A 27,236-nucleotide genomic window follows, 5' to 3' on the forward strand; every position below is an offset into this window, starting at 1 on the left:
AGAGTTGAGAAACTGATGACCAGCATAACCACAAAACTCTGAAGTTAGAAGGAGAAAAATATTGCCCTGTCAATGTGTATGTGTCTGTGTGTGGGTTTGTTGTTGAGTTTGAGTGTGTGTGTGTCCATGTATGGCTGTATGTAGGCTCGTGTTTGCGTATGGGTATGTGAGAATGTGCATGTGTGCGTGTGTGTGGATTAGGGGGGGCAGATTTGGGGGGGGGGGGAAACCCTGGGGGCTGCTGGGAGCACGTGCCGATCCTGGATCTACAAATGTGGGCAGAGAGAAGCCGCAGACACGGCCGCAAGAACCCTGGGCTCATGAGTCATTCCTCCCAGCCCGGACCAGCTTCCAGAAGCTTCCAGAAGCCTCTGGGCTCCCCAGTTAAGGCAGTGGTGGGGGTGGCGTAAGGTGCAGGACACTCCCAGCCTCGCCATAGGAACAGGTCGGGGCGGCCCTCGTTTTGGGAAGCTGCGGTCGGGGCACCGGCTTCCTGTCTTAGCGGAGCTCATGCTGCACTTCACTCAAACGTCGGAATGTGTAAAACTGGCTGCAGAAAGTGTGCAACTGAAACCGCCTTCTGTTTACATTGCCCTGGAGGAGAGCCTCATAGGGGTGTAATTATTTTCAATAAAGAGGCTTTTGTGGTAGTGGAATAGATACCAGTTTGATGATGATGATTGTTGGTACAGCATACTTTCTTCGCTGCAACAGCAACTTTTAGATACCACATGTTAATGTCCAAAAATCGCTAAAATTCCAAATAAATGCTATTTTTAAATGATGTCCATTTTTACGATATGAAGTTTTGATCTCCTTTTTCTCTATATCAGGCTGAGGTGCTTGATGATAATAGCATTCATAATGTACGAAGGTAAACGCAGGATGCAGATGCCTCGGTTGTGTAGAGGCCGTAATGCGAGAGAAAAAAGGCGATTGGAAGCGACAGGATGTTATTTTCCTCAAACTTCCAACGCCTAACGAGACGGTGGAAACTGCAGCCTGGAGAACGCGCCGTTAGGATTTCACTCGGGTCCCCTGGAAAAACACGGACGATCTAGAAATATCTGATATTGTTGTAAATCAAAGAGTGCCCTGAACCATACTGCTGTCCTTACAGATCTGGGAATGTTCGGGAATGTTTATTGATGCGGGCCATCGGTTGCTTTAGGCCGCAGTGAAAAACAGACTGGACTCGGTCATCCTCATCGTATGTCTGAGTCAACTGCGTGCGAGTGGTTTCTATGAATATGTAGAAAGCTGTTTGTCTTGTGGTAAGCAGTATGATTCGCCTTTAATAAATGTACCCGCTATTATTTTTATTGCTTTATTTATTCATTTTTCTTGGGGGGAGAGACACTGAAATGACAGTATCTCTCGATTGCAGACTGGCCGGTTTAGCAGCTGCCGCTGTAACAGTAGTTCACCATTAGAGGTGCCCAAGAGCACAAAACTAAACCAGCATGAACAGTGCCTTCTTATATGTAGTTTTACATACAGGTAACTTTTGTTACTAATGACGCTTTCCTGGAGTTCTTCTATCCTGTAGGTTTGCATTTTGGCCCTAATTTGACATACCTGATTCTCCTGATTAGCAGCTGAACAAGATCTCTAGCTGTTGAATGAGGTGTGCTGTTTTATGCATACTTTTTTAACCTACAGAAATTTTTGCAGTGATTATTAGAAAAAAAACATAAATATTTGGTATGTCAAGTTGCTTTGGTCAATCCTGGGTTTCCAGAGTCTAAACAGACCATATTGACCCTATCACATGTATGAATTAAAAATTGGATTTATTTTAAGTCAATTGTACTGCACCAAATCAGGGCTGCAGCAGCATTGGGCCATCAATGATGTGAACCAAAAACCATCTGGTGCTGTATCAGGTGCCCTTAATGCTGCTCCACACTGCAGCCTACTCACTGCAGGTTTGGGTTGAGATCAGGGATTGGGGAGCAAGTCAAATCTGGACAGTGACCGTGACCCTTATGGCAGAAGTCCCCTATTTGACCTGCACCCTCGCCCATCACATTTCACTGCTCACAGCTCACCCCTCACCTGGCACCCCTTACCCCTCCCCCCGCCCCTCGCCCTGCCTGTTCGCTCTCTCTCCGAGCCGCTGCCTCAGCGATCTCTCGGCTCTCCAGCGGCCGGGGACCGCGGCAGAAGCGGCGACGGCGGCGTCCTTCGTTTCCCCGGGTTATTTATTTACACGGCACACTTGGAGCCGATCCACGTTTGCGCATTTATTTCCCTTGGTGTTGTTAACCAACTCCTGGAAAACAGCGCACGTTCCCGGGGGCTTCTTTCCCCCGCTGTTTATTTGAGGTAATGCGCTTTTTTTGCAGCGAGGGGGTGGTTAATCCGAGCTGGGAAAAGGCTCCGGGTGAAACGATCCCGCAGAGCCTCTTTACATGGCCTGGAATAATAAACTTGGGAGACGGGAGACGGTCCCTTGGTTTCAGGCATTCCTCAGCCATTGATGTCATTTTTTAAAACTTTTTTTTTGTTTCAGTTCTTCATCTTCGGAATACACACTGTACACATAAACAACTTACTCATTTCTCCGGAGAGTATAACAGAAAGCACCGGCCACGCACACCCGTGTACACATACACATCACAATTTACAGTGAATTAGTGGTTTTCTGGAAAAAATTTTAAACGCCTGTTTCATTTCTCGGATTAAACAGCTTTAGTTTTTTTTTTTAGCAGTTCCTCCATCTATAAGAATCCTAAGCATTAAATACGATATAATGTTCCAGACTAAATAAACTATGTTTTAAGTGACTGTGGGAGTTGAAAAGGCAGACAGATCAGAGAGATCAAGATACACCACATCACCACAGCACTATTACTGGACCTACGTCATTACAGAGTTTTCCAACACACACTGCTTTTCCAAACTATGCAGTTACAGCGCATTTGAATAATAAAATATAACAGTGATTCCATGCATTAGAAAGCCTGAGCTGGTAGATGGCCCAGCAGCCATCATACAGAATTGAGGTGAATCCCCTGTGTGTTTGTACCTGGTACATGTGCAAATGGGACCTGCTTAGCGTAGGACCCTACTCCTCTCCTGACCGATTCTCTACCTCCGCCCCTTCACAGATCCATATGCGACGGTGTCCTTCCTCAATCAGAGCCAGAAGACTGTGACCATACGCAACACGCTCAACCCCACCTGGGACCAGACCCTCATCTTCTACGAGATTGAGATTTTCGGTGATCCCCAGGTCACAGAGCACAGCCCCCCCGGCATCGTGGTGGAACTGTTCGACCAGGACACCTACGTAAGTGCGACCATCGGGGGTCAGAGGTCAAATAACATAACATCCACTCTGAGAGCAATTTTCCTCTCGAAGCTCTCTATGCTCTTTTGAAAAAGGTCATAGATTTTCCAGAACAATCTATGAATGACAGCTTACTGCCTGAAACAGGGAAAAACTAAATTGAGAGCAGTATCTCCACAAGCTTTGCTACTTGTAGCGGTTATTTTTAATCTGTTTTTATGTACTGTGTTAGAACCATAATAGCAGCACTATCTCTAATTGTATACATCTCACTGATGCCCTGCTGTTGCGTCTGTGTCCACCAGGGGGCTGATGAGTTCATGGGGCGGTGTGTTTGCCAGCCTTCCCTGATGCCCTCGCCTCGCCTTGCCTGGTACCCCATCCAGAAGAATGGCAAGTTTGCTGGAGAGCTGCTGGCAGCCTTTGAGCTGATACGCAGAGAGAAGGTACGGCTGCACTCTCCGTTGCTGTTTCAATACTGAACACTAGAAGGCACACTGCGCACCTCGCGCTGTCTGCCAACCTGCCTGTCCGTCAGATACTTATGACCCTTCCTGAAACCCTGAAATGTATTCACTTAGAAGGCTCCCTTGTCTGTGTTTTACCAATTATACCAATTAAACCAATTAAGCCAATTAAGGGCACAGCGAATGCCCTACTCAAGAATGCTATAGCTGTGCTTCACCAGGGATTCAAACCTGCAAATGTTCAGGGAAAGCCGAATTCCCAAATCGCAGAATCCCCTTGCACGTCGGCCAGAGTCATCCTCGTCAGAGGAAGGTCGTTACGGTCAGCGGCCGCCCGGTCCTGATGGCGTTTACGTCAGCCGCCGTCAGCCGGTTTGAACGCTCGCCCGCCGTGACGCCGGTGACAAAGCGGTGACATGTGGCACCGGGGCGTGTGACAGCGGCGATGCTTTCGCCCTGACGTCAATGTCCTCCTCACGGAAGGACATGTGCTGAGCAGCTGTGGCGTGGAGAGAAAATACCGTTTCCTTTTTAAAACTCATCAGGGCCACGGTTATGAGGGCCCAGTGACCCTGGGGTGTTTTGATTGACAGCTGTTATATTGCTGTTAAAAAATGGCCGGGACTTCCCCTGCACAGCCAATTGCAGTACAGTATCCAAGGATTACATGTCCTTTGATCCGTGGATTCATGTACTGTAGACATTCCTCATGGGCAAGTTAGTTGCAGTCGGGCTAACTGTCTCTCATCGCTGCTTGTCTGCAGATGTGATTGGATGTTTAAATGTTACAGTAGGAGGTGAGTGGTCATGGGGGGGGGGGACTAGACCGCCCCATTGGCAGACGCAGGCCCTGTGTTGTATCAGGGGCGCCTTGGTCCCGGGGGGCTCGCTCCCCTGATTTTTGATGAGTCTGCGTTCACATGTGAAAAGCCAGCTTTCCCAGCAGTTAGAGGCTAATTTAATAATGTCCTATGAAGTCATTCCCCTCCTTTCAGACTCATTAACTTCTGCTCTCTCTGTCTTTTTCCCACAGCCCGCAATCCATCACATCCCTGGACAGGAGGTTTGTGCACGCCCCCCCCCCCCTCCCCCCACCACCACCACCACCACCACCTTACACCCTACGCCCTCCCACAAAACACCCCTGCCTGGCCCCGCCTCCGTCTCTCTCCAAAAAGACACGCCCTACTCTTGTCTCCCAGCCGACCGTGGCTCGATAATTAGATTGGACTCCCGAAATTCGGGTAGCGCCACCGTACCTGCATCCAGCCAAATCAGCCGCCGTGGAGCGTGGTTCGGGAACGGCGTCTCCTTGTTCCCTGCCAGAGACCCCACCCCTCCCTAGGCATGGCACAGGTGGCTTGTGTTAGAAGAGGCTAATCACGGGGGAAATCAAATTAAAGTGCGCACTTACACCAATGCAAAACAGAATAGCCACCCACAGTCGCTCTCGCCTGGGGACCCGTTTATACCTGTGGATGACCCCAAGAGAAATGCAGAACACGCAGAACCATGTGTACACATGCACACATGCATAAGCAAAATCATAACCCCCCCCCACACACACACCCATCCTTAAAAACGTGCACAACCATGCACACACACATACACCCACACACATACACACTCACACACACATACAGTATAGACGTTTGACCGCACAGAAGTGGGGGAAAAAAATACTAAGGAGAAAGCACCCATTCTTAGCGGGCTGTTGGCATGGTTACATTGGGATCCGCATCAAAGAGTTCAATAACTCAGGGAAACTGCATTTTTCCAGTTTATTAGAGAGATTTTGGTTCCAGCTGAACTGGTGGCTGAATGTATGTGCTGTTTGTACTCAAGGCCTAGCCCCTCGGGTTTGTGGGTAGTCAGCCCTCTTTAGCATAACAGAAAGCTGGGCTGGGTACCGTTGGAGCAGACCTACGCAGCGCGCCCTGTTAGCATAGCGAGCGCTGATGCTCAGACTGTGAGTGGAGGGGTCTAATTGGAAACATGTGGGCTGAGTGCTGAACCTGTGAGTGTGTGTGTGTGTGTGTGTGTGTGCGCATGTGCGCGTGCATGCATGTGTGCGTGTGTGTGTGTGGGTGAGTGTATGCGCGTGTGTGCGCGCGTGTGTGGGCAGGGGGGTATTTGAAAACATGCCACAATTTTGGTAGGATATTGGGGTAATGAGAAAAATAAACCGGGGGAATGTCTCTCTCGGATGAAGGGAGCGGTGAAGAGGGTGGATTATGAAATTCGCAGCTTCCTGTTATTCCAGTTTGACTCGGCGAACCTGGGGCCCGGTGCGATTGATGGACAGGCTTTGCGCATTTGTAACGGAGCTCAGCCGAAATCTCCCCAGAGTCACACTGTCGGGGCTGGTCCGTTAGAACCCTCTGCGTAGAGACATGATGACGTCTCCATAGCAGCAACATGCAAATCTAAAACAAGAGGATGCTCTGTAAATCAATAATACTGTGCTATGTTTTTCCTAAAAACAAATAGGCACCTACAAAAACTAATGACCGGTTGATTTTTAACCAACATACTGTTGGTTGTATGTAAAAATATATATTTGTTAGAGACCCAGAGAAAAATGTAAGTGTAATATATTTCTAGACTTTCTATGCTGAGCTATATTTTATGGAATAACTCTGTTTTTCTCTCTCTTCATCATGGAAGGGTGAACTTATGCCCACCAGTTCTACCCTGGACGAGGTGAGTGTGTAGCCTCACTGTGGAGGGGCATAGGGTCGAATTAAGTCAGTATAAAATGATGAAGTAGAAAGGATATCAACTAGATATATTTTTTACACTTGTATGTACTCTAAATACAGTAAAGAAAGATAATACCATGTACAGGGCAATACAGCATGCAATATAATACCCGTGTGAAACTGGACATCATTTTGGTGTAAAAAATGAAGGCTGTTGGATATTCAAAGTAAATTAATGAACTTTGTGCATCTTTTCCTTCCTCCTCTCTGTCTGTCTGTCTGTCTGTGTGTCTGTCCCTGCTGGGGTCCTGTGGATCTCCTCAGCTTATCCTTCCAGGCTTCCTCTCTGAGAACCTGCAGCAATGGGTACAGCGGCCCCACATCTGCCCCCCAAAACCCACACCTAATTCAGAAGCCCTACTGTATATCTGTGCCCCACCCCAAATTCAGCACCCTCACACCTGCACCTTCACCCCTAATTCAGCACCCTCACACCTGCACCTTCACCCCTAATTCAGCACTCTCACATCCGCACCCCCACCCCTAACTCTGCACCCTGACTTTTGCACGCACACCCTTAATTCATCAGCTTCACATCTGCACCCCCATACATGCAGCATACACTCGAAACAGCTTTCCATACATAGGGCTTGCGCCTTACAGTACAGTAGCTGCTCACTGTGACATTGCAGTAGCATACAGATGAGCACAGGCAACATGCGCAGGCAGCCAGTGTCAGTGAATATGCCTGTGTCAGGAGAGCATAGGAGATCACTGGCTCTCTTCTGTTTCTACACACACTGGGACACTCAGACTCAGCTAGCAAAGTTAATTTATAGGCAATGCCCCAAAAATGAAATGACGGTTTTTTAAAATCAGCCCTGCTCAACAGAACCTTGTTTTGCATAGAGCCCTCACACACACACACCATTCACTCTCTGAGCCTTCCGTCTCAGTCCTTCAGCCAGCATGCCACTCGCTGCTCTGCGCTACCTGTGCAGCCTGTGCTGCCTGGGCTGCCTGTGGTCCAGTGCTGCATTTGTCTATAGCCGCGTTTCCACCAAAATTACCCGGAACTTTCAGTCCCAGGAACTACTTTACCAGGAACTAAAAGGTTCCTTCAGCCAATGGTTGTCTGCGTTTCCACCGGTGTCTAAAGTACCGCGAAGATTAGGCAAATGACACTGACGTTGTCGTCGGTCCATCTGTCATATGATTTCTTCTGTAACCCCATACTACCACCGAAGTAGCCTACATTATTTTCTAATAACCGGGACAGCCCGGAGGGGTTTATTCCACTTATATACAACGGGTTACCAACAATGACTATATATGGTTACTTTTGTATTTATTGATTTTCATATATCCTCTCAAACACATTCATTAACAGCAGAAAACATGCACACGTTGTAAACAATTTGCTGTTTTATTACTTTCTCGTCGTCAATTCCATATAGGCTAATCGCAAAATGACAAGAATAGAACGAAAACTCGGACTTGCGTGAAAATGTAAATTAGTAGTGGTACAGCCACCGTTTGCTTTCCTTCGAAGTTACTGCTAGCCGAGCAGAGTGCCCTCCAGATGCGAACCATGCACCATAAATGAGTCCATAGTCTTCCTGGTCTTTTCGTGGAATTGAAAAATGGCAGTAAAATTACGGCAGTCTGAAAAAGCTAAAGGGAAGATTACTAGAATTAACCTGTTATTTTACCCGGATAAAAAGTGCGGAAGGTGATTTCCAGTTTGCTTGTACTGTATCACCAATGTTAATTATGCAGAACTACCGCATACCTCACGTAACTGTATCAAACGTTTTGAGTCAATTACAACGGGCTAACAAAGAAAATCCGGAAGAAAATATTCAGCAACCGAATTAATCCGTTTGAATGTTTTGGTAGCCTACGTAATATGCTGTCCCAGCACGAATGCTTAGCATTTTATATAACGAATACTAAAGCAAGAAAAGAACAGAAGAGCACACGTTATAATTCCAAGACGTTGACAGCTATAACCAAAAGTAGGCTACTGCGCCGCATAACATGCAAGTTTGATTTGAAGTTATTATGAAAATAAATTGGTTTGCCGCTGCATATTTTCAAACATGGCGGGCAATGGCGGAAAATAAATACAACACAAATGCTACGAGTACTCGACCAATCAGAAATGTTCAGCGCTGCAAGCTCCACCCAAAAGGTTCCTGTACTTTCGGAAAGTACTACCCCCCGAGCAGGAACGTTTTGGGGGGTAAAACAAAGCCCCCAGAACTAAATTTAGACCCTAGTTCCTGCGGTGGAAACGCACTGAGTTCCTCAAAAGGTTCCTAGTTCCGGGGTATAGTTCCTGCGGTGGAAACGCGGCTTATCTCACTTCCCTCTTCTTAGACTAGTGAGAATTTGCTTTTCTCAGGTGCTCTTTTTTTTGTGGGTTGCTTTCAGCATTTAGAAGCCATTTTAGATTCATGCTGGATTTGAAATTAACAAAATAATTTGGTTTAAACGTTGTGACCTCTGCTTAAACCTGCCTGTCATACTAACTTAAAAAGAAAATTATTAACATGCCTGATTATCAGCTCTGTTCCAGCACATAAATATATATATACATAATATATATATAAATCATATATTTATATATGAATGCAGGTTGAGGTGTTGGTGTCTGTTTATGGGGAATATGAGTGCATGTGTCACCGAAGCATGTGTGCATTTATAATTCACGTTGCTGTACTGTAGTAGTCCATGCGTTCTGAATGTGGCTGACGTGTTCATTCTGGCTGACCGGATGCAATCACTGAAGGCCGTGTGTTGTGGCCTTTTCTGCTGGACTGTGGTGCTTTCCCCCGATTCTCACCCGGCCCTGCGGCGTGCTCCTGCTTTCAGCCTGTGGAAACAGACCTGCCCTGCCCTCCTCCGCAGCGGGAGCCCAACGTCTACATGGTGCCCCAGGGGATCAAGCCCATTCTGCAGCGCACTGCCATTGAGGTCAGCCTGATCCATGTACCTAACACAAAAAGGGCCAATCCATTTCAAGATTTTGTGCCAACATTTATTTAATTAGCCCAATCATATCTTGATCTGATATGTATAGGCACCAGCTACAGCCGCAGTCTACAAGTGTATCCTAGAGATCGTACTGTGCTCAAGTACAGGAGTGAAGCAGTGTAATTTAGAAATGGTAATCGGTTGGCACAAAAACCAGCACACAGATCGGCCCTCCAGGACCGGAGTTGTGCACCCCTCACCTAATTGAAAGGCTTTCACACACGACTGGTCCAGGGTCATTTTGATACACCAATCACTTTGTAAGGGTTCATACATGCAGCTGATCCAGGATCAGTTTGATCTACATATCACTTCTTAGATACCACTGATCCAGAATCATTTTGAATGATTTAGTCCCACATAGTCCTTCAGTACACCAGTCCTGTTCTCACACCCAGTGTTGTTCTCTGATCAAGCCCTTTTAATGTAGCCTCTTTATATTGGCAAATTTTAGTTTAATTTTCAATACCAACCGTGTGCTTGTGCTGTCACCGTATGTTTTCAAGTTTTATGCTGTGACACACTGTCTCTGTCTTTCACTAGTCCTTTGCCTTTCTGTGCAGAACCATCCGATCTCCTTCACTTTTGCACCCCTGTGTTACCCCTGTGTTGCACAGTGGGGCCCTGTGTTTCCCTGGCTGACACAGTGAGGTCGTGTGACCCTGCGTTGCTTGCCTGCGCTTGCTCTAGCGCCTCACCCTGGCATGTCCCTGCAGGTCCTGGCGTGGGGGGTGCGGAACCTGAAGAGCTATCAGCTGGCGAGCGTGACCTCACCCAGCCTACAGGTGGAGTGCGGGGGCCGCATGGTGCAGTCCTGCGTCATCCGCAACACCAAGAAGAAGCCCAACTTCGACGTCAATACGCTCTTCATCGACGTGGTGAGCCCCGCCCGACTATGCCCCATCTTTACCCAGTGGCAGCTGCCCCTGCTTGTTATGTAACCAGCATTGGTGTCACCAGTGATTTTGGGCCCCCGTGAAAAGATCTCACATTGGGCCCCACCACCATTAAATATTAAGTTATACATGATCCCACTGTATTTTTGTGGGCCTCCTCCCTGGCTTTGGGCCCATAGAATAATTACCACCTTTCTCCCCACTTATGACGATGCTGGTGCACCGACACATGACTCAGCTTATTGGCTGGGAGATCTGAGAAATCAGATGGATTTGGTGAGAGAGAAAATAGGTGGAGAGTTTTTAATATTGTTTTACGGTACAAAATTTTATGGAGAAAGATGGAGACATCCATACCTTGAGTTATGGCGCTGACCCCCACTATTTTTTTTCACAGCGCCTGCCCTGTGAGGAGCTGTACATGCCCCCCATTGTTCTGAAGGTGATTGACAACCGGCAGTTTGGCAGGAAGCCCGTGGTGGGGCAGTGTACCATCCGCACCCTGGAAGAGTTCCGTTGCCAGCCTGACAGCCTGGAGAGAGAATCTGAAGAGGAGGCTTTACAGGGTGAGAGGGGGGAGGAGTCAGAGGAGGAGCTTCTGGGCTTGGGGAGGGCTCAGAGGCTGAGTGACAGGTTGAGGGAGGTGAAGAAGTTGAACTCAAGGTCATTCAGTTGATTGTGTCTGTGGCTCAATGACCCCTTTTCAGTCATTATTATTCCTGGGCCATTATGAAAAGAATCCCTCATAAAATGACAGGCAAGTTTCCAATTAATGTTATTGAATCAGCGTTTGCGCAACTCAGCTCAAGACTTTTATTTTATTTGTACATTTGGAGACAACTTGACTCCAAGATCTGTTTTTAAGTTAAAAAAAAAAAAAACAATAATTGTGTTCAGACGTCTGTGATGAATGCAGAAGAGAAGATGAAACTTGCTGTGACCTTTACTCCAATTATCCTATGAAGTCTGATCAGATAGTCGGAACGTAATATTTTGCAACTAAAAACATGACCTATTGTACTTGTTAACATTTGGCTGCCGTTGTGCAGTTGCTGAATTAATTTGCATCAGGGCTGTAGTGAATCAGTCATTAATATGGCACGAATAGTGTTCACAGCTGTTGTGCATATTCACGTCCCAGTACTTTTAATCAGTCAGTTCAGTTCCCGGACGACTAATGTTTTAATTTTATTTCACGTGCAATATGGCGACGATTGATTAACGTACAAACTGACAGGTGAAATCAAAGTGTGGACACCTGGCCACTGAAACGAAGCCATTTGTGGAGTTCAAAGAAAAGGCAAATGGCATCTGGTAGAAATACATTTTCGGCAGCCTTAATTGATCAAGAGAAGGGCTGGAACAGAAAGCAGAACACACAGGAGGAGGGTCAGGTGACTTGGGCTGAAAGGGCGAACCTCATAGTGCGCGCACAGTTCTGGCACAGTACGGGCACAGTGTGGGCACTGTTTGGGTACAGTGTGGGCACTGTTTGGGTGCAGTGTGGGCACTGTTTGGGTACAGTGTGGGCACTGTTTGGGTGCAGTGTGGGCACGCTGTAATCTCAAGGGATTGTGGGAAGACATCAGGCACATAGAAATCAGCGCAGCGATGGAGAACATCATGGGTAACTGCTGCTCTCGCTCTCTCACTGCAGAAGAGATCCTCCAAACGCCCCGCGACGACGTCCTGATCGACATCGACGACAAGCAGCCGCTCATCCCGGGACAGGTAGGCCCAGCGGAGAGGGAGATAGAGACAGGCTAGCACCGCTCACTCCAATTGGAGGAAACTCCCTCCTCACTCCTTGTGTGCGCTGTGTCCTGTGTACGGTACACTTACCCACAATGCAGTGCGAGGTGATGATCCCGCTTAGATCAACAACTTCGCTTGGCAAAAGCCCAGCCAGCATACAGTGAGTGAGTGAGTGAGTGGGTTACAGACGTTGTGTACTTTTGATTGCCTTTGACAGTTAAACCTTATTTCAGTCTTGGGCTATTATGGGCTCATGTATGACCAACTCCCAGCTCCCGGGACGCCCCAGCGGCGTTCCAGGGGTAGTTTCCCCGCGTATTTAATGACGGAATCAATACCTCATTTCCACCGCTGATGCGGCTGGACTGGATCTGCCTGACGAGTCTGGGGCCGCACCCAGCCAATAAAAAGGCGGCGGCGACCAACCGTGGCGATGCCTGGGAGCTCTCGATCGCATGGCGCCGCAGAACGAGAGCGAGGCGCGCGCTGCTGCGGGCGTGCACGAGATGAGTGCGCACGTACACGCGTGTGCATCTGTGCGTGTGCGTGTAAGTGTGCGTGTATGTGTGTGTGTCTGTGTACTGCAACGCCCTTGGGTTGGCTAAGTGAGGTCTGCAGCACGGTGAAGAGAAAGAAGCAGGCTTGTAGGGTGTAATGACTGCAATCACCTTGCACTGAGCAACACCCCTAATGCTCAACTGTACGGTGTTTCCAATCTTTAGTAAAATTTTAGGGGTCAAATTGCTTCTCACCCATGGAAAAATCATATACTTTAGATGACTCAATTTTCACCCTTTGGGGATAAGTCATATAGTATTATGGCCGGGATTAGGGTTTGGGTTGGGAATACAGTTTGTGTTAGGGATGAAGCAGGATTTGGGTTATGTTCAGGAGCTAGTGTTAGGTTTTGATTTTGTTTTTGGATACCCCCAAAAAAATTCACTTTTTGGAACCCAGCTTAATGGAAAAACCACATATGTAAAACGACTCCATTTTCGCATTTGGTGGTAAGTCTTATAGTCTTGTGTATTAAGTCATTTCTGATAGAGCACATTTTACTCCAGCAGAGTACATTTGATCACTCTTGGACTTCTTGGGTATAAACTCTGGTACTACTGAATTAACACTAAACATGTGTAAACAGTGCATCTTGGGCCTGCCAGGTGACAAAATAATCCAAAACTATTCTTTAAAAAACCGCCGCCACCCTGAAAAGAGAAAACAGAATGAAAAAATAGTCAAAATTGAGCTTGAAAGAGCATCATGAAATGGTTCAAGAAAAAGTCGACTTCGCCTCCCCTCGTGTTTCAGCCTACAGTTGGTGGCATATTTTGGTACGGCTCCAAAGCCGCAGTGGCTATTGTTTATGTGAAATATGTTTTGTTTACTCCAGTCACTGCTCATTAATGTGACAGGGGTCAGAGGTTTATAACCTTCAGCAGAACTGTAATGATACCCGTTGCGGTTTGGTTGGAGAGCGTTTGGAACACGTAGGCCACTGACACCCTTAATGGAGGCTTTTTGTTTTATAAGTTCCACGTCCTTGATGGCTTCATTCAGCAAAGCCAGGCACATGGACACAGTTTGTTTAATGCTCCCCTCAGCTGGGTTTTGGGGTTTCTTTTAACGCTCATGTTCCAAGTTGAGAGGTATCCAACATTGTTGCTTGCGTCAGGTCTAGTGTGGTACCCCTTTTCTGAAATGTGCCCCCCCCCCCCCAGAGATAGCCACCAACCAAGTTTTAAGTGTGAAGTTTTGAGCTGCACAAGCAACAATAATTTCACAGAAAATAAGATTATATCATGATAATGGCCTGATTTTAATTGAGATTTTTTTTTAGAAGCGGGGGTCTGAACTTCGACAGTTCAAAGAGAAGGCAGTACTGTGTCTGCAGTGTTGAGGAGAACAATTTAAATGTAATTTTTTTGTGAACAGGCTGTGGAAAGTTTAAACAGAGCCCCTGTCTCCGCGAGAGTTCGTCAATTCCCCGTCATGGCTACGGCTCTAAAAATACCAAAAATAAATACAAACAATGTAGAAAAAAAAAAAAAAAATTAGTGGGATTATGGAAATTGGAAAATTGTTTCCATTTCCCAGCTGCAACCTTTCAGCCTTTATTTGTTTAGTCACTGAATAAAAAAATAATAAGGAGGACCACTGCCCCCGTGGTTTCCGTGGCGACGGCCACAGAAATGTGGGCCCTATCGCAGTTGTGCGGCTTGTTTATTTGCGTTTTTGACCTTCGTTTCTGGCTGGTGGCGCTGCTGCTGCCGCTGCTGTTCTGTGTAACTCAGATGTCTCCTTCTTGCAGTGGAAAAATGATTTTTTGCATTTGACCTTTTGCTATTTTAAAAAAGCCCACACCCAACACTTGTAAAAAAAGGCATAACAAGCCTCTTTTCCTCTCTGCGTGTTGCGTTTTCCATTTAACAAATCCGAGAACAGAATTTAATTTGTACTCTATAAGTATATGGCATAAGTATATGGCAAAAGTTGTAAAACTGCCATATTTTATTTCTTTTGATGTATTTTCTTCTGGTGGAAAACTAATAGGCTTAACACTTATTGGAGTAATTAAATAAAAGGATCAGAAGCAGTTATTAGGCATTGCTGTCTGACGTGGTGAACTATGTTATAATTTGTGAAACTGTGAACTGCCCTCAAACTTCCTCAGTTATCCGACTTCTGTTCAAGAATTATTATTTGTGTTTCTGAGTGTGCTAATTGTTATTAACAGCAGCCAGTATCATCAGCAAGGGGGTCAAAATGGCGCCCGAGAGCACGTATTCGATCTTGTGTTCAGCAAATTTGCCAGAGCGTGCCGGGAGCACCTTCCCACCGCGCCGAATGGCTGCGATCCCACAGCACAATGTGTTCTGTTGGGAAATATGTGTTTATATCGGAGGGTTTTTTCGGTATGATTTGTCTGTTGGCAGCGGCGGCTGAGGACTGCCGTAGAACGCTTCATTTGGGTCTGGATAAATAAGCGGCCGTGACCACAGAAATCCATGCGAGACGAGGCTGCGGGTCTTCTGGGCATGTGCGCAGGGGAAAAGGCAAGGCCGACCGACCCCCTCGCTGCGGCGGCTCCTCTAACGCGGGAGACATTTTAATGCGAGTAAGACGTGCCGCGCATCGAAACCTCAGGCTTTGGCTGCGTGTCGCTCTCGATGTGGGATTCCTGCGTCCTGAGGTTTGTGCCCTGGCGCACACACGCGCGCACGCACACACACGCACGCATGCAGACGTGCGCACGTTCGCCAGCGCGGTCCCGAAGCGCAGGATGTTTCAAGCGTGGCGTAATGGTTTGGGGGGCGGCTTGATTTACCACTTGTCATGTTGCGGTGCTGTGGCGAGGCCTGGGGGGTAGTGGGGATCCAAATCCTCCACCCCCCCCCTTACTTAATGTAATTTACATTTGGGGTTTCTCCGAGCTGGAGAATGCGAGGCCGGATTGCTTCGGCCGCTGGCGGCTCTCCCCGCGTTCCCATCATGCCTCCCAGACAGGAAGTGAGCAACCACGACAGAAAGGTGCCGCTGTTATGCTACTGTTTGGAACCTCGTCACTGGACCATCAAGGCCGCGCGCTCTTTCAGGATGAGAGGCAGCCGCCGAGTGTGGCCAATGGCCGGATGAGTCATCGTTATTTTACCCCCTAGCCCTGTTCCTTCACGTCTCAGAGGCAGTACAATCACAAAAATACATTGGTAACAACCGATAGAACACTGCAGATGGTGATCGGAGGATGCTTTTTAACTCCTATCTAGCATTTCCCACAGAGATCTCCGAAGTATGGCTGGAAAAAGTCCACCAATCACCATCTATATTAGTCTTACCAACATACTTTGTGGTTGGTTGTGTTCCTGCCTGCTTTCTCTCAGAAAGGTGATGTCATGTCTCATCCCTATTGGTATTATCCCTAGACATCTACAATGGGCAGGCTCAAGACCCAGCTCCTGAATCTGGGGTTTTCCTGCTAGTAGAAAGACATGTCAAAGGTCTATGAGAAGGGCAAGCAGCAGTATGACTGTCTGACCTTCTGTCTGATCAAGTCAGCTGAAGCCCTGGGCTGGATAGGGGGGAAAAAACCCAATAGTTTCCAGCACTAGAACTCCGTGCTCCATGTTTAAAAACCTGAGAACACTAAAATAAACTCTCTTGTGCATTAGGAGAAACTTAACCCAAGCCTAACCCTTCCCTCGCCCCCTCCCTTGTCGGGCGCGTACAGAAAGCTGCGCTGTGGTCGCGCGGTGCGCCGGTGAGGACGGACGTATCTGTCACGTGTTCTGCATGAGGGAGCGAGGCGAGGCAGTTCCACAGAGAGACAGGACTGCGCTCGGCTTTTGTCGTTTGTTCCGCGATCGTGAGCAGGTCAAACGGTGCTCCTCATGCGGGGAGCGGATGGTTATTTTGGGAGCCTGAGGGCAGGAGGAGGGTTGGGTGTGGGATCGGCGGTCTTCGCGGTTACCCGGGGGGTGGGGGCGTGATGCTGCGTTGCGATGGCGCAGCGTGATGCGATCCTTCACGTAAACAGAGAATCGCCAACCTAGGGCCTGGTCCTAATTAGGCTGTGCTGGAGAGGGAAGAGAGAGTGGGCGGAGAGGGCCCGTTTTTGGGTTTCTCCGCATGACTCTAATGCCCTGGCACTATACTCCGGCAGGCGCTGTAACGGGCCGTCCTCTGATGTGGCTAATTTTGCTCCCCGCCTGACCCACCCCTCTCACCACAGGCGCCACAACAGCCTCACCCCCCCCTCCCCCTCCCATCCCCTCCCTGGGTCGGCTCCAGGGGAGAGGGAGTGCACAATGAAAGCCATCGCCATGGCAACAGTCGTCGCCACGGTGGCAGCAGGGATGTTGTGCCCTCGGCCCTATGACTTCCGTTCGGGAGACCGTGGCGCCCCCCTGGTCGTCCCCAGACCCCAGGACCCAGACATTAAGATCCCAGGCCCCAGGCTTAGACCCCCCTGACCGGCTGGCACTCAGCACCCTGGTGTGCTTTCTGTTCGCCTCCCACACCTTTGATCATGGATCCAGTAGCATTTAGCATGGGCGTGCACGTGGTCGTGCAACATAAGCCTTCATTTTTTGACACGGCCCCCTTTCCCTACTCCTGCCCTCAGCTGTCAGTGCTTTGGGCTTTTTTTTTTCTTGTAAAGGAGAGGAGGTTAGGGAAAGAGAGATTTTTCAATGCCCAATTTTGATGTGACATAACTGCTTCTGTCAGTGAAATTACAGCATGGTCTGTACTGTGCTGGGGCACTGTTTATCTACCGTTTGTCCACATACCAGCTGGGCACGCCTCCTTGGATGGCAGTCTTGGGGGAAAACAAACCCGTTCCACACTCGTAGTCTCCTCTGTGCCGTTTGACCTCTGACCTCACCAAAATATAACTAAAATGTTTGGTAACCTAACTGATTGGCCTAATTAAATAGTTTGGCGTGGACTGCAGACACAGGTCCTGTCCTCCTTGCCTACCCCTATAGACAGTAGGCTACATGAAGAGTCTAGATGGTTTGAGAGACCTTTTCTCGTCTATGTTATTGTTATTCTTCTTCCTGAGTTGTGTTTGCCAGAGCGTTGAGCATATGTGTGCCTTTAGCACTATGGGAGATTATTTAATGTTGTGGGTGAAGGTAAGGGAAGGGCTCAGTCGGGGTTTTGATGCCTTTATTGACTGTGCATGACAGAGGGGGGATTTTACTGCAGGAGTGTTGGCCACCCAGAGCCTGCAGGTGGACAGACTTATCATAGGCCGCTTCAATCCCCCGAAATAGCTACAAATTACACTTTCCTGCTACACTACGAGTCTCCAGAGGAATTTCTGCTTGGGAATTATTATTATTATTTTTAATTTACCTCATGGAATGAATTTTATGGCTGTTATTTTACGAGGCTGATGCTTTCATACCGAACAACTCGCAAAAATGGCAATGGCACGTTTACAGCACAATGGCTCTGGTACCAATTTGAGCTATGTTGTGTCTGCAGCCAATTACGGTAGTGCTGCAGAGAGAGAGAAAGAGCGAGAGAGAGAGAGAGAGGGTTTTAGTTGCTTTCACCACTGTGAATCTGGTAAAATGATTATTGGAGACATACTTAAAAAATATAGCTGATTCTTGAAAATTATCCAGGAAAAATAAGAAATGCTTCAGAAACTCATTCTTTATTGGTGATTCAAATTCGTTAGGATGGACCTCCATGTGGTTTATGAGTGAAAAGTTGCTTTAAGAGCGACGACCGCAGGGTTCTGACTAAGTCAAGACTACTGTCGGTGTGACCCTCAAACATTTCACTGCTACAAAAACAGGAGTCGAGACCAAACGGCTGGGCTTAGCAGCTGGCCCACTGCTCAAAACTGCAGATTCTCAGGAATTCACAAACCTCAGCTTTGGCAAGGAACAGGTGAATTACTCAATGCCAAAAATGATCAGTAATTCATTTAGAGATGGGTAATAATAATTTAAAATTAAACCTAAAACACACAGTGAGTCATGAGCCTGCAGTTCCCATTTTAGGTGCACCGAGACAGGAGTGCTGGGCTATATCTTCTCTCTAATGCTCTCCTCATTATTAATTGGAAACTGTACACACGCATGCTCGCAAGCATGCATGCACGCACACACACGGTGGAATGTTTAGTGTTAATTCAACCCTTTATGTGAGTCTCCACCAGTTAAAAGGAAGTCTATTTTTTTTTAAAGTACTATCAGAACTGACTCATGCTTTTTGCTGTGCAGTCCCACACTAAACAGGCAGCAAACCTCTCAGAAGATTATGCTCTCCTGTGGGGTTTGACTGTCTCCGGTCAGTCTATATGTAGGGTCAGTAGTCTGTAGTCAGTCTGTATGTATGGTCAGTTGTCTGTGGTCAGGTGCTGGTTTTGTAGTCCAGCCTACTCATGTTCCCTGAAGGGGTCACTATTTGAGGTGCAGGGGCGGGGGGAAGGCTGCTTCTGCAAATGAGGGGGAAGGTTGCTTTTTGGGGGGGATGATAGGTCAGTAACGAGGAGGGATTGGGGGCAGGGCATTGATACGTTATGATAAATAAGCTCACATGACAGAAGAGCTGCAGAGGGAAGGGGGTTCGGAGTAATTTAGGGGAGCCAAGGACTGCAGACCACTTTCTCACCACAAACCAAAGAGAGGGGGGTCTGGGTACAGGGTTCCGTCCTCCATGCATCAGAGCAGGGCCAGAGCAGGGCTAGTGTAGGGTCAGAGCAGGGCCAGAGCAGGGCTAGTGTAGGGTCAGAGCAGGGCCAGAGCAGGGCTAGTGTAGGGTCAGAGCAGGGCCAGAGAAGGGTCATAGGAGGGTCAGTGCAGGGTCATAGCAGGGTCAGAGCTGGACCAGAGAAGGGTCATAGCAGGGTCAGTGCAGGGTCAGTTTAGGGTCATAGCAGGGCCAGAGCAGGGTCAGTGTAGGGTCATAGCAGGGCCAGTACAGGGTCATAGCAGGGTCAGAGCAGGGTCATAACAGGGTCATAGCAGGGTCAGAGCAGGTCCAGAGCAGGGTCAGTGCAGGGTCATAGCAGGGTTAGAGCAGGGTCAGAGCAGGGTCATAACAGGGTCAGAGCAGGGCCAGTGAAGGGTCATAGCAGGGTCATAGCAGGGTCAGTGCAGGGTCATAGCAAAGCCAGAACAGGATCATAGCAGGGTCATAGCAGGGTCAGAGCAGAGTCAGAGTAGGGCCTGTGCTGGGCTCACAGCCCAATATGCATCCTGAGACTACTTTTCATGGACATGAGCACCAATGACTGTGTCCAAATCCTGTTTAAAAGTATGATAGTTTCTAAATGGAACCTCATAAATAACTGAGACAGATCTCTTCTGTTTAAAAATGTCAGCTGAATCTCAGCTCTCTAACATTTTCACATTATCGCATTCTCAATCATGCAAGATTGCATTTGAACCACATTATATTCTACTTTGTATGTGTGTGTGTGTGTGTGTGTGTGTGTGTTTGTGGGTTCACATGTGAGTATGGTAATTTATGGTAATAATTAAACAAAACAATCATGTTTTTTATCACAACATTCTAACATTTCAACAGTTTCAATAACATTTCAATGGCAGGTTTCTGGTATTATTATCTGATATGACAAATGACATTCCATTTAGAATCATCCGTCTCTTGCTATCCTGCCTGCATCATGTGTATGTGTATATTCTGTGTGTATCTGAGCGTGTTTGAGTGTGTGCCATTGATCTGAGACCAGCTGGAATTGAACCACAGCCTTTTGTTTCTGCCTTGAGTTAATTGGGCCAAATTCATAAATACAATGGACAAGCTGTCACTTGAATGCTTACGCCATTTGAATTAGCATATTTTCAGTTGCATGGGACGGTAGGTCAAGGGAATGATTCAGTTCCAGCCGCTGTTGCCTTGACTGCTCCTAATCAGCTAACCCAAATGGTTTTGATTTATAGCCTGCAGACGGTTCCAGCTCCGCCATTATTAACATCTCATCCTCACGAACCAGTCTCCATGTACGTATGGTAGTCCTGATTCTGTCCTGCTCTCTCTCTCTCTCTCTCTCTGTTTCTCTGTCTATCTTTCTCTCTCTCTCTCTCTCTCTCTGTCTCTCTTTCTCTGTCTGCTTGCCTGTGAGGGTACAGTATGTGCACACACACTGCCCCCCAGGTCCAGTGGAAGACAAGTACTCAAAACACTCTGACAAAAGCGACAAACTAAAAGTGGCATATTTTATCAGTTCATTCTGTCAACTCCCATTGCTGTATATAAAAATAATTATAATAAACAGAGGCTTTGTGTGCCCCCCCCCCAAGTCCACTGGCCCCTGTTTGGGACAACCCCTGAGTCAGACTGTACCCCAGCTATTTACAGTGTTCACAGTGTCTTTAAGCGGTGGCCATGTTGGCGCTGGGGCCGATGATGTCAGAGGAAATGGAGTGAAACCATGTCTGTCGTGGTCTGTCCTGAACACTGCCTCAGAATGTCTTCCGGAGTTCAATGCGGCTGTCCGCTCCACCAATCGGGAGCAGAGTAATCGCAGGGAGATGGATGACATCACTGCAACTATGCAGTGTTGGGCTCAAGGGGCGAAATGCTATCAGAATCCACATGCTCAACTTCCTGTCATGTAAAGGTGGTGAGACTGTTATTGGGCCGCACTGCTTTCAGCAAAGCCCCTCTATCGGAGCGCAGTGAACATAATCCAATCAGAAAACATGCTTGAGAAAGTTAAGGTAAGAGCACGCAGATTCCTGATTTATTTATTTGTTTATTTTTTTGTGCAGTGCCTCTTGCTCTTATTATGAACTCCAGAAGTTTCTCCGAGGCGGTGTGGGCCAGGGTGCGGTTCTCGCATTGCACGGCTCTCAGACCTTTTCCACTGGCTGGTTACAGTAAGCCCGGGGGGATTTAGTGCTTAGAGAGGAGGGTTCTGCGCTAAATGCTCTCCAGAGTGCATTTGGCGCTGTGTAAATAAGCCTCAGCGGGGGTCCTGCCCACCGACCCAACTGCAGCAGGGGCTCCCCTTTCTCTCCCTGGGGGCTCCCCTTTCTCTCCCTGCTCCGCTCTGTTGCACGGTTTGTCGGGGGGTGGGGGGGTGGTGGTCCTTGACCGGGCTTGATCGTGAAGTTTGGGAATGCTGTGGTTTGGCCTCTGTTCTACCTGCCAGCTCTCTGCCCCGCCCCATCCCACCCCACCCCTACCCCCATACTAGTTAAAGGTTTCATTTCAAATGGCAAACCAAATTTGCTTTATTATTTGTATCTGAGCCTATAAAACCCTCTTCTGTTACAGTTGAAATTGGTTACAGCGCACTCTTCCACGACGCCAATGCGATGGACACTGTTTCAAATTAAGCCCCAGGAAGCTTAATTGAATAATACATAGTGCTGGGGTTTTTATCTGAGCTCCAAGTAACTCTGGAATTTGAAATGAAATTGCTGTGTGTGTGCGTGTGTGTGCGGACGTGTGTGTACTTGTGTGTGTGTGTGTGTATTTGTGTATACGCGTGTGTATGTGTGCATTTTTGCGTGTGTGTGTCAATGTGTGTGTGCACATGTGTCTTTGCATGTGGCTGCGTGTGTGTTCATGTGTGTGCGTGTGTTTGTGTGTGAGTATGCATGCATACATGTGTGTGAGTACACACGTGTGTGTCAGTAAATATGTATGTGTATGTGCGTATACGTGTGCATTTTTGCATTTGTCAATGTGTGTGTGCACACTTGTGTGTGTGTGTGCGTGTGTGTGTTTGTGTCCTCATACACATATTTGGATTCAGATTCTGGGAGATGACAGACTGGGTTTGGCTCCGTCAAGCCCAATCGGGTCAAATGTGACCTGGTTCTCTCACCGCCAGCGTCACAGCACAGGCCCAGCGACTCTTTCCAGCCTGAGACGCTATTCGGACCCTTTGATAGTGACTTGTTTATATCACGCTCCAAATGTAGCACTGGCTTTGTCCCGCTGGCCAAGATATGGAGGTTTCTCTTTCTGCAAACAAAGATATTTATTTTATTAGAAAATATTCAAACCAGATGATCAAAACCTAAATTTTCTCTCTCCCCAACGCCAAAGTAAATAAGGCCGTTAAAATATCCCCGACGCGTATCCCTCCAGCCAGACGTGAGACGCAAAAAAGTGACGAGGAGGAAAGAAAGAACGATTGCATTTAATCAGTTTTTCTCTGATTTGATTTTTAAAGATTCAGGCTTTAGAAGAGGAGAGGAGATCTTACGGTGTGTCGCGTTGCTCCGAGGAAGACAGAGCTGCAGCAGCTTGATGTGATTTTGGGAACGGGGTGACACGTCCTTGCGCCAATGTGTTTTCACATTTCGGGGGAGCCTGATGCAGATCATCTGTACTTGATCCCTTGTCGTCGTTGCCGTTTGACAGTAGCTTGAGTAATGGCTAGCCCCCCCCAATCCCCTTTGTCAACTTTTTTCTTCTTCTGATCATGACAAATTCTACGTAAAGGGCAATTAAGCCTCATTAGTCACGGCAAGAGGGACAGCCTCTCCGTGATCTGGAAGGAGAGACGAACCGGCTCGTCTGGACGCAGATCTGACTGAAACCACACGATGGGGTGATGAAAGAGAGAAAAAGAGGATGAGAGAGAGAGAGCCCAAACCACTCTGCGTTCCTCACCGAATTCCTCTGCCTATACGTCGCGCTCTCTGCAGGGATAATGCCCAGGCTCGGAAGCAGAGAGCCCAGGCAGGCAGACGCACAGGCTGGGGTCGTCTGAAACAGACCCAGTCATGGAGAACGTACAGCAGCCGATGTGCCTAAATGCCAATTGCATATTTCTAAGCAATTACTGACCAAAGAGGTGCATGAATACCGTACACCATGTGTCTATGTGTGTGTTTGTATATGCATATGTGTATGCTGGTAGTGTGTGCAAAGTCATGTGCATGGCTACATGTATGTGTGCGCACACACAGATGCAAAGCGGCTAAGTTGTATGATGCTGCTAATCCACTAACCAGACATACTTTGTATAAATATTACAATCTTTTAGATTGTCTCTCGCTCTCTCTCAGTCTCTCTCTCTCTCTGTCTCGGTTTCACTATTTTTAGCCAAATGGTTACATGCGCAACCATAGACCCCATGACCCAGAGTGTGAACTGCAGATCACGGTAGGCCAGAGAGCCGTGGGTGGATGTTACGCACGAGACGTGATGCACTGGAAAATCTGGCTCTCAGAAGATCTGCCCATGCGCTTGCTCCGTGCCGCGCGACGTTGTATAAATTAGCACTCGATTTACGCAGACCACAATTACTCTGGATCACAGCCTCCGTTGGGCTCTCCAGCAAAGTGGGAATGTGGCATTCAGACGTTGGCATGCGGCTGTGCCGCCAAAAGAGTTGCTTATTAAACTCGGGATGGGGGGTGAAGGAGGGGGGGGGGCTCCTCTTGCCAGTCTGGACCAGCTGAAACCTGCGCTCAATTTACAAATTGCACATTTCTATGGCTGCATGTGACAAATTCCCCAAAGGCTGTTTCAGAATGGTTTATCATTCCTTTCTGTATAATGGAGGGCCAATGGACTTGGATTCATGCAGTTTTTTCCACAGTGTGCGTTTTGGTACGTCCTCCAGCCAGATTTATTTTCTCCCTGGACAGTTTCGTCCACTTTCCTCCAGAGCTGAGCTCTGTGAAAATGACCTGCAGTTACCTTCTTCTCTCCTTGGGCTCCCTTCCTCATTCTATATGAGGGTGTTCATGGTTAGTTCTGTTGGATGGGGATAAATACAAATGGCAGTGTAGCATAATGTATATAACTGAAAGGTTACAGGTTTGATTCCCAGGTAGGAAGCTGGTGTTGTACCCTTGAGCAAACTACTTAATTTTTTTGCTTATTGCTTCATTGTACATCCAGCTGTATGTATTTAGAAGATGCTCTGGATAAGAGCATCTCCTAAATGCATGTGATACACAGTGCCCTCCATAATGTTTAGGACAAAGATTTGGCTCTGTATTTTACAGATTTTAGATTTGTAATGAAACAATTCGCATTTGATTAAAGTTTAGATTCACAGCTTTTATTAAAGCACATTTTTATCCATTTTGGTTTCACCATGTTGAAATGACAGCACTTTTTATGCGTGTTTGGAACATATTAATGTCACATAAATGGAAGTAGTCATGTTTAGTGCTTTGTCGCATATCCTTTGCATGCAGTGTCTGCTTAAAAATGTCTGTGACCCAAAGACATTACCAGATGCTGAATACCTTCTCTGGTGATGGTCTGTCAGGCCTGTGCTGCAGCCATCTTCAGCTCCTGCTTGTTTCGGGTCTTGTTACCCCAAAGTTTTCTCTTCAGCATATGAATATTGGATTCAGAATCTACGTTCAATTGGATTCAGATTTGTTGAATGACTTGGCCAGTCATCACTTGGCCTGTTTCCTTCTTATTTCTCAAACTCATAATGGTTTTGTTAACTTTCATAGGCATAACCCTGGTCCTCATGTTGACAAATGCCAATAATACACTCCAAAGGCAACCAAAAGCCTAGAATCAAGGCTTGGTACTGCATTAAGAAAGCAATTGAACACACCTGTCTAATCAGAAACACCTGTGAAGCCATTATGGTGCCCTAAAATGAGAGAGACTATGTATATAACGTGCTGTAATTGAAACCCAAATGTATAAAAAAAAATACATTTTTAATAAAAGCTGAGAATCTGCACTTTGACCACATGTAAATTGTTTCATTACAATCTAAAATTGTGGGATGCAGAGCCAAATTAAGATATTGTATTTCTTTTGTCCCAAGCATTACGGTACTCACTGTAGATGAATATTAAGTTTCCCTGTTTTCACCCCCATGCTAGTTAAAGCAATGGCAAACCAAATTTACTTTATAATAAACATATAAATCCAGAAAGTAAAATTGCTCCCCAGTATTTTGTTCCAGTCACCTGGAACTGCTAATTAGCACAATTCTTCAACCAGTACATAGAACTAATTAGTGAAATCAGCCGGCTGAGTTCATGGGAGGAAGAAACACATGGCAGGACTTTTACTTCTGACCCCTGGACTTTCCACCTCTGCCCCATGTCTTGTGTTTTCATGCAGAATTCACCAAGAATCCCCTCTATTTAGAAATGTTCATTCTGTAATCCTGTATATTTAGGAATATTCACCCAGTACTCTCTTTTTACTTGTGAATATTCACCCAGTACTCTCTTTTTACTTGTGAATATTCACCCATATTCCCCCTTTCATCCACCAATATTTACTCAGCAGGTGGTTCTCACCCCTGAATATTCACCTACAGACCGTCTCTATGAATAATAGTGTCCCTCCCCCTACCCAGGTAAAATCAGCCAAACATTTTTTTCACACCTGGGTGAATTCAACCATCATTTCCCCCCATGTGGGTTTTTTCAACCCCAGCCTCTCTCCTCCAGCTCACCCAACATTCCCCTGGACTCTGGCACATCCAGTGTGCAGCCCACCATCGTTGTACACACATACAGTACACCCAACACCTCTCCCTCTCTCGCTCTTTGGCTCTCAAAACATCCACAGACAGAATCCCAGCCCGTAGCCCTTGTTATGACAGCGAAGGCTGACTTCATTAGATCCCCGCAGATGTAACTGGGGGGCGGCAGACGGAAGCAGAGCCCCGGGCCCCAGACCTGGTGTAAGAGCAGAAGCTGGGGAGCGAACCGCTGCATCGTGAGCCAGTTCTTCTGCATTGGCTGATCCTCTGTAAAAGAATTGGAAGAGAACAGAGAACCCCCTTGCCGTGTACCTGGCTTTACCGAGCGTGCCGACGTGGCGGCGGCTATGCTGGTCCAGAGTCTGGTGGTTTTCAACCCCGTAGCTCTGGATCTATGCTATTATGAGCGCTAGCTTCGCTCCCTTGACCCCTGACCTCTGACCCCCTGGTCCTTAACACTGGCCAGGGCCCAGCACGTGCAGCTCCTTTTCTGCACAGTGACATCATTGGAAAAAATGCACGAATAAAACAAGTCTCCCCTTCTCGCCAAACCTTGCGGCTTTACAATATTCCCTTTACCTTCCTGTTTGAGCACAATGCAGGCAGAGGTTTGGAAAAACGCAGGCCGTGGGCGTGGGCATGGGCATGTGTGAGAAAAATGTTGAAAGTCTCTTTGTGAGGTGAAGTCTCTGCTGTGTTTCTGAGCGCGCTCTGTCGTGCAGACACGCACATAGCCGTCCTCGGCCATGTTAGGGACCTTTGTTCTGTTTCTTATTGCGTCATAGGTCTGCTTCCAGCTTTGGCCCTGTGTGGGAGAATGGGTGTGCGGGGTCTCGCTGTTGGGATGATGTGTTGAGTTAACCGTTGCACTAGATAATCTGTCCCCTGGCGCTATTCAAAATCTTTGTGATCATTTTTTTAGTCGTTTTTTTTTTTTTTTTTTTTTGGTATTTTCCTTGCGGTTTTCCACATTGGGGCCGGATGGTGTCGTCAGCACTGGCTGGCCTTTGTGTTCTTTCTGTGAGAAACGTGCCGCTTGCCAAAATTGGAGGGCTCCATGCTATTTTACTGTTCCGGCTCTCCTGAAAGTAGATTCTGGGTAAACCCCTGAGTTTTAGTGTCCTGTCATACGACTTTGTACATGTTCATTATCATTGC

General features: G+C 47.3%; 1 protein-coding gene across 15 annotated transcripts in view; it reads left to right on the forward strand.

The window, feature by feature from the left end:
- Positions 1–27,236, forward strand: part of dysf (dysferlin, limb girdle muscular dystrophy 2B (autosomal recessive)) — a 91,424-nt gene that overhangs the window by 45,033 nt on the left and 19,155 nt on the right. For 5 of the 15 annotated variants that reach the window (XM_064343782.1, XM_064343785.1, XM_064343783.1 and 2 more), the window contains 10 exons: positions 3,114–3,295; positions 3,601–3,741; positions 4,796–4,825; positions 6,430–6,465; positions 6,789–6,830; positions 9,342–9,443; positions 10,220–10,381; positions 10,797–10,965; positions 12,057–12,130; positions 20,581–20,652. In XM_064343782.1, coding sequence (XP_064199852.1) covers positions 3,114–3,295; positions 3,601–3,741; positions 4,796–4,825; positions 6,430–6,465; positions 6,789–6,830; positions 9,342–9,443; positions 10,220–10,381; positions 10,797–10,965; positions 12,057–12,130; positions 20,581–20,652 — 1,010 coding nt within the window. The remainder of the gene's footprint in view (positions 1–3,113; positions 3,296–3,600; positions 3,742–4,795; positions 4,826–6,429; positions 6,466–6,788; positions 6,831–9,341; positions 9,444–10,219; positions 10,382–10,796; positions 10,966–12,056; positions 12,131–20,580; positions 20,653–27,236) is intronic. The other 10 variants (XM_064343787.1, XM_064343789.1, XM_064343796.1 and 7 more) reach the window with 4 other exon arrangements.

Source organism: Anguilla rostrata, chromosome 7 (genome assembly GCF_018555375.3).
Source record: "Anguilla rostrata isolate EN2019 chromosome 7, ASM1855537v3, whole genome shotgun sequence".
Lineage (NCBI taxonomy): Eukaryota > Metazoa > Chordata > Actinopteri > Anguilliformes > Anguillidae > Anguilla > Anguilla rostrata.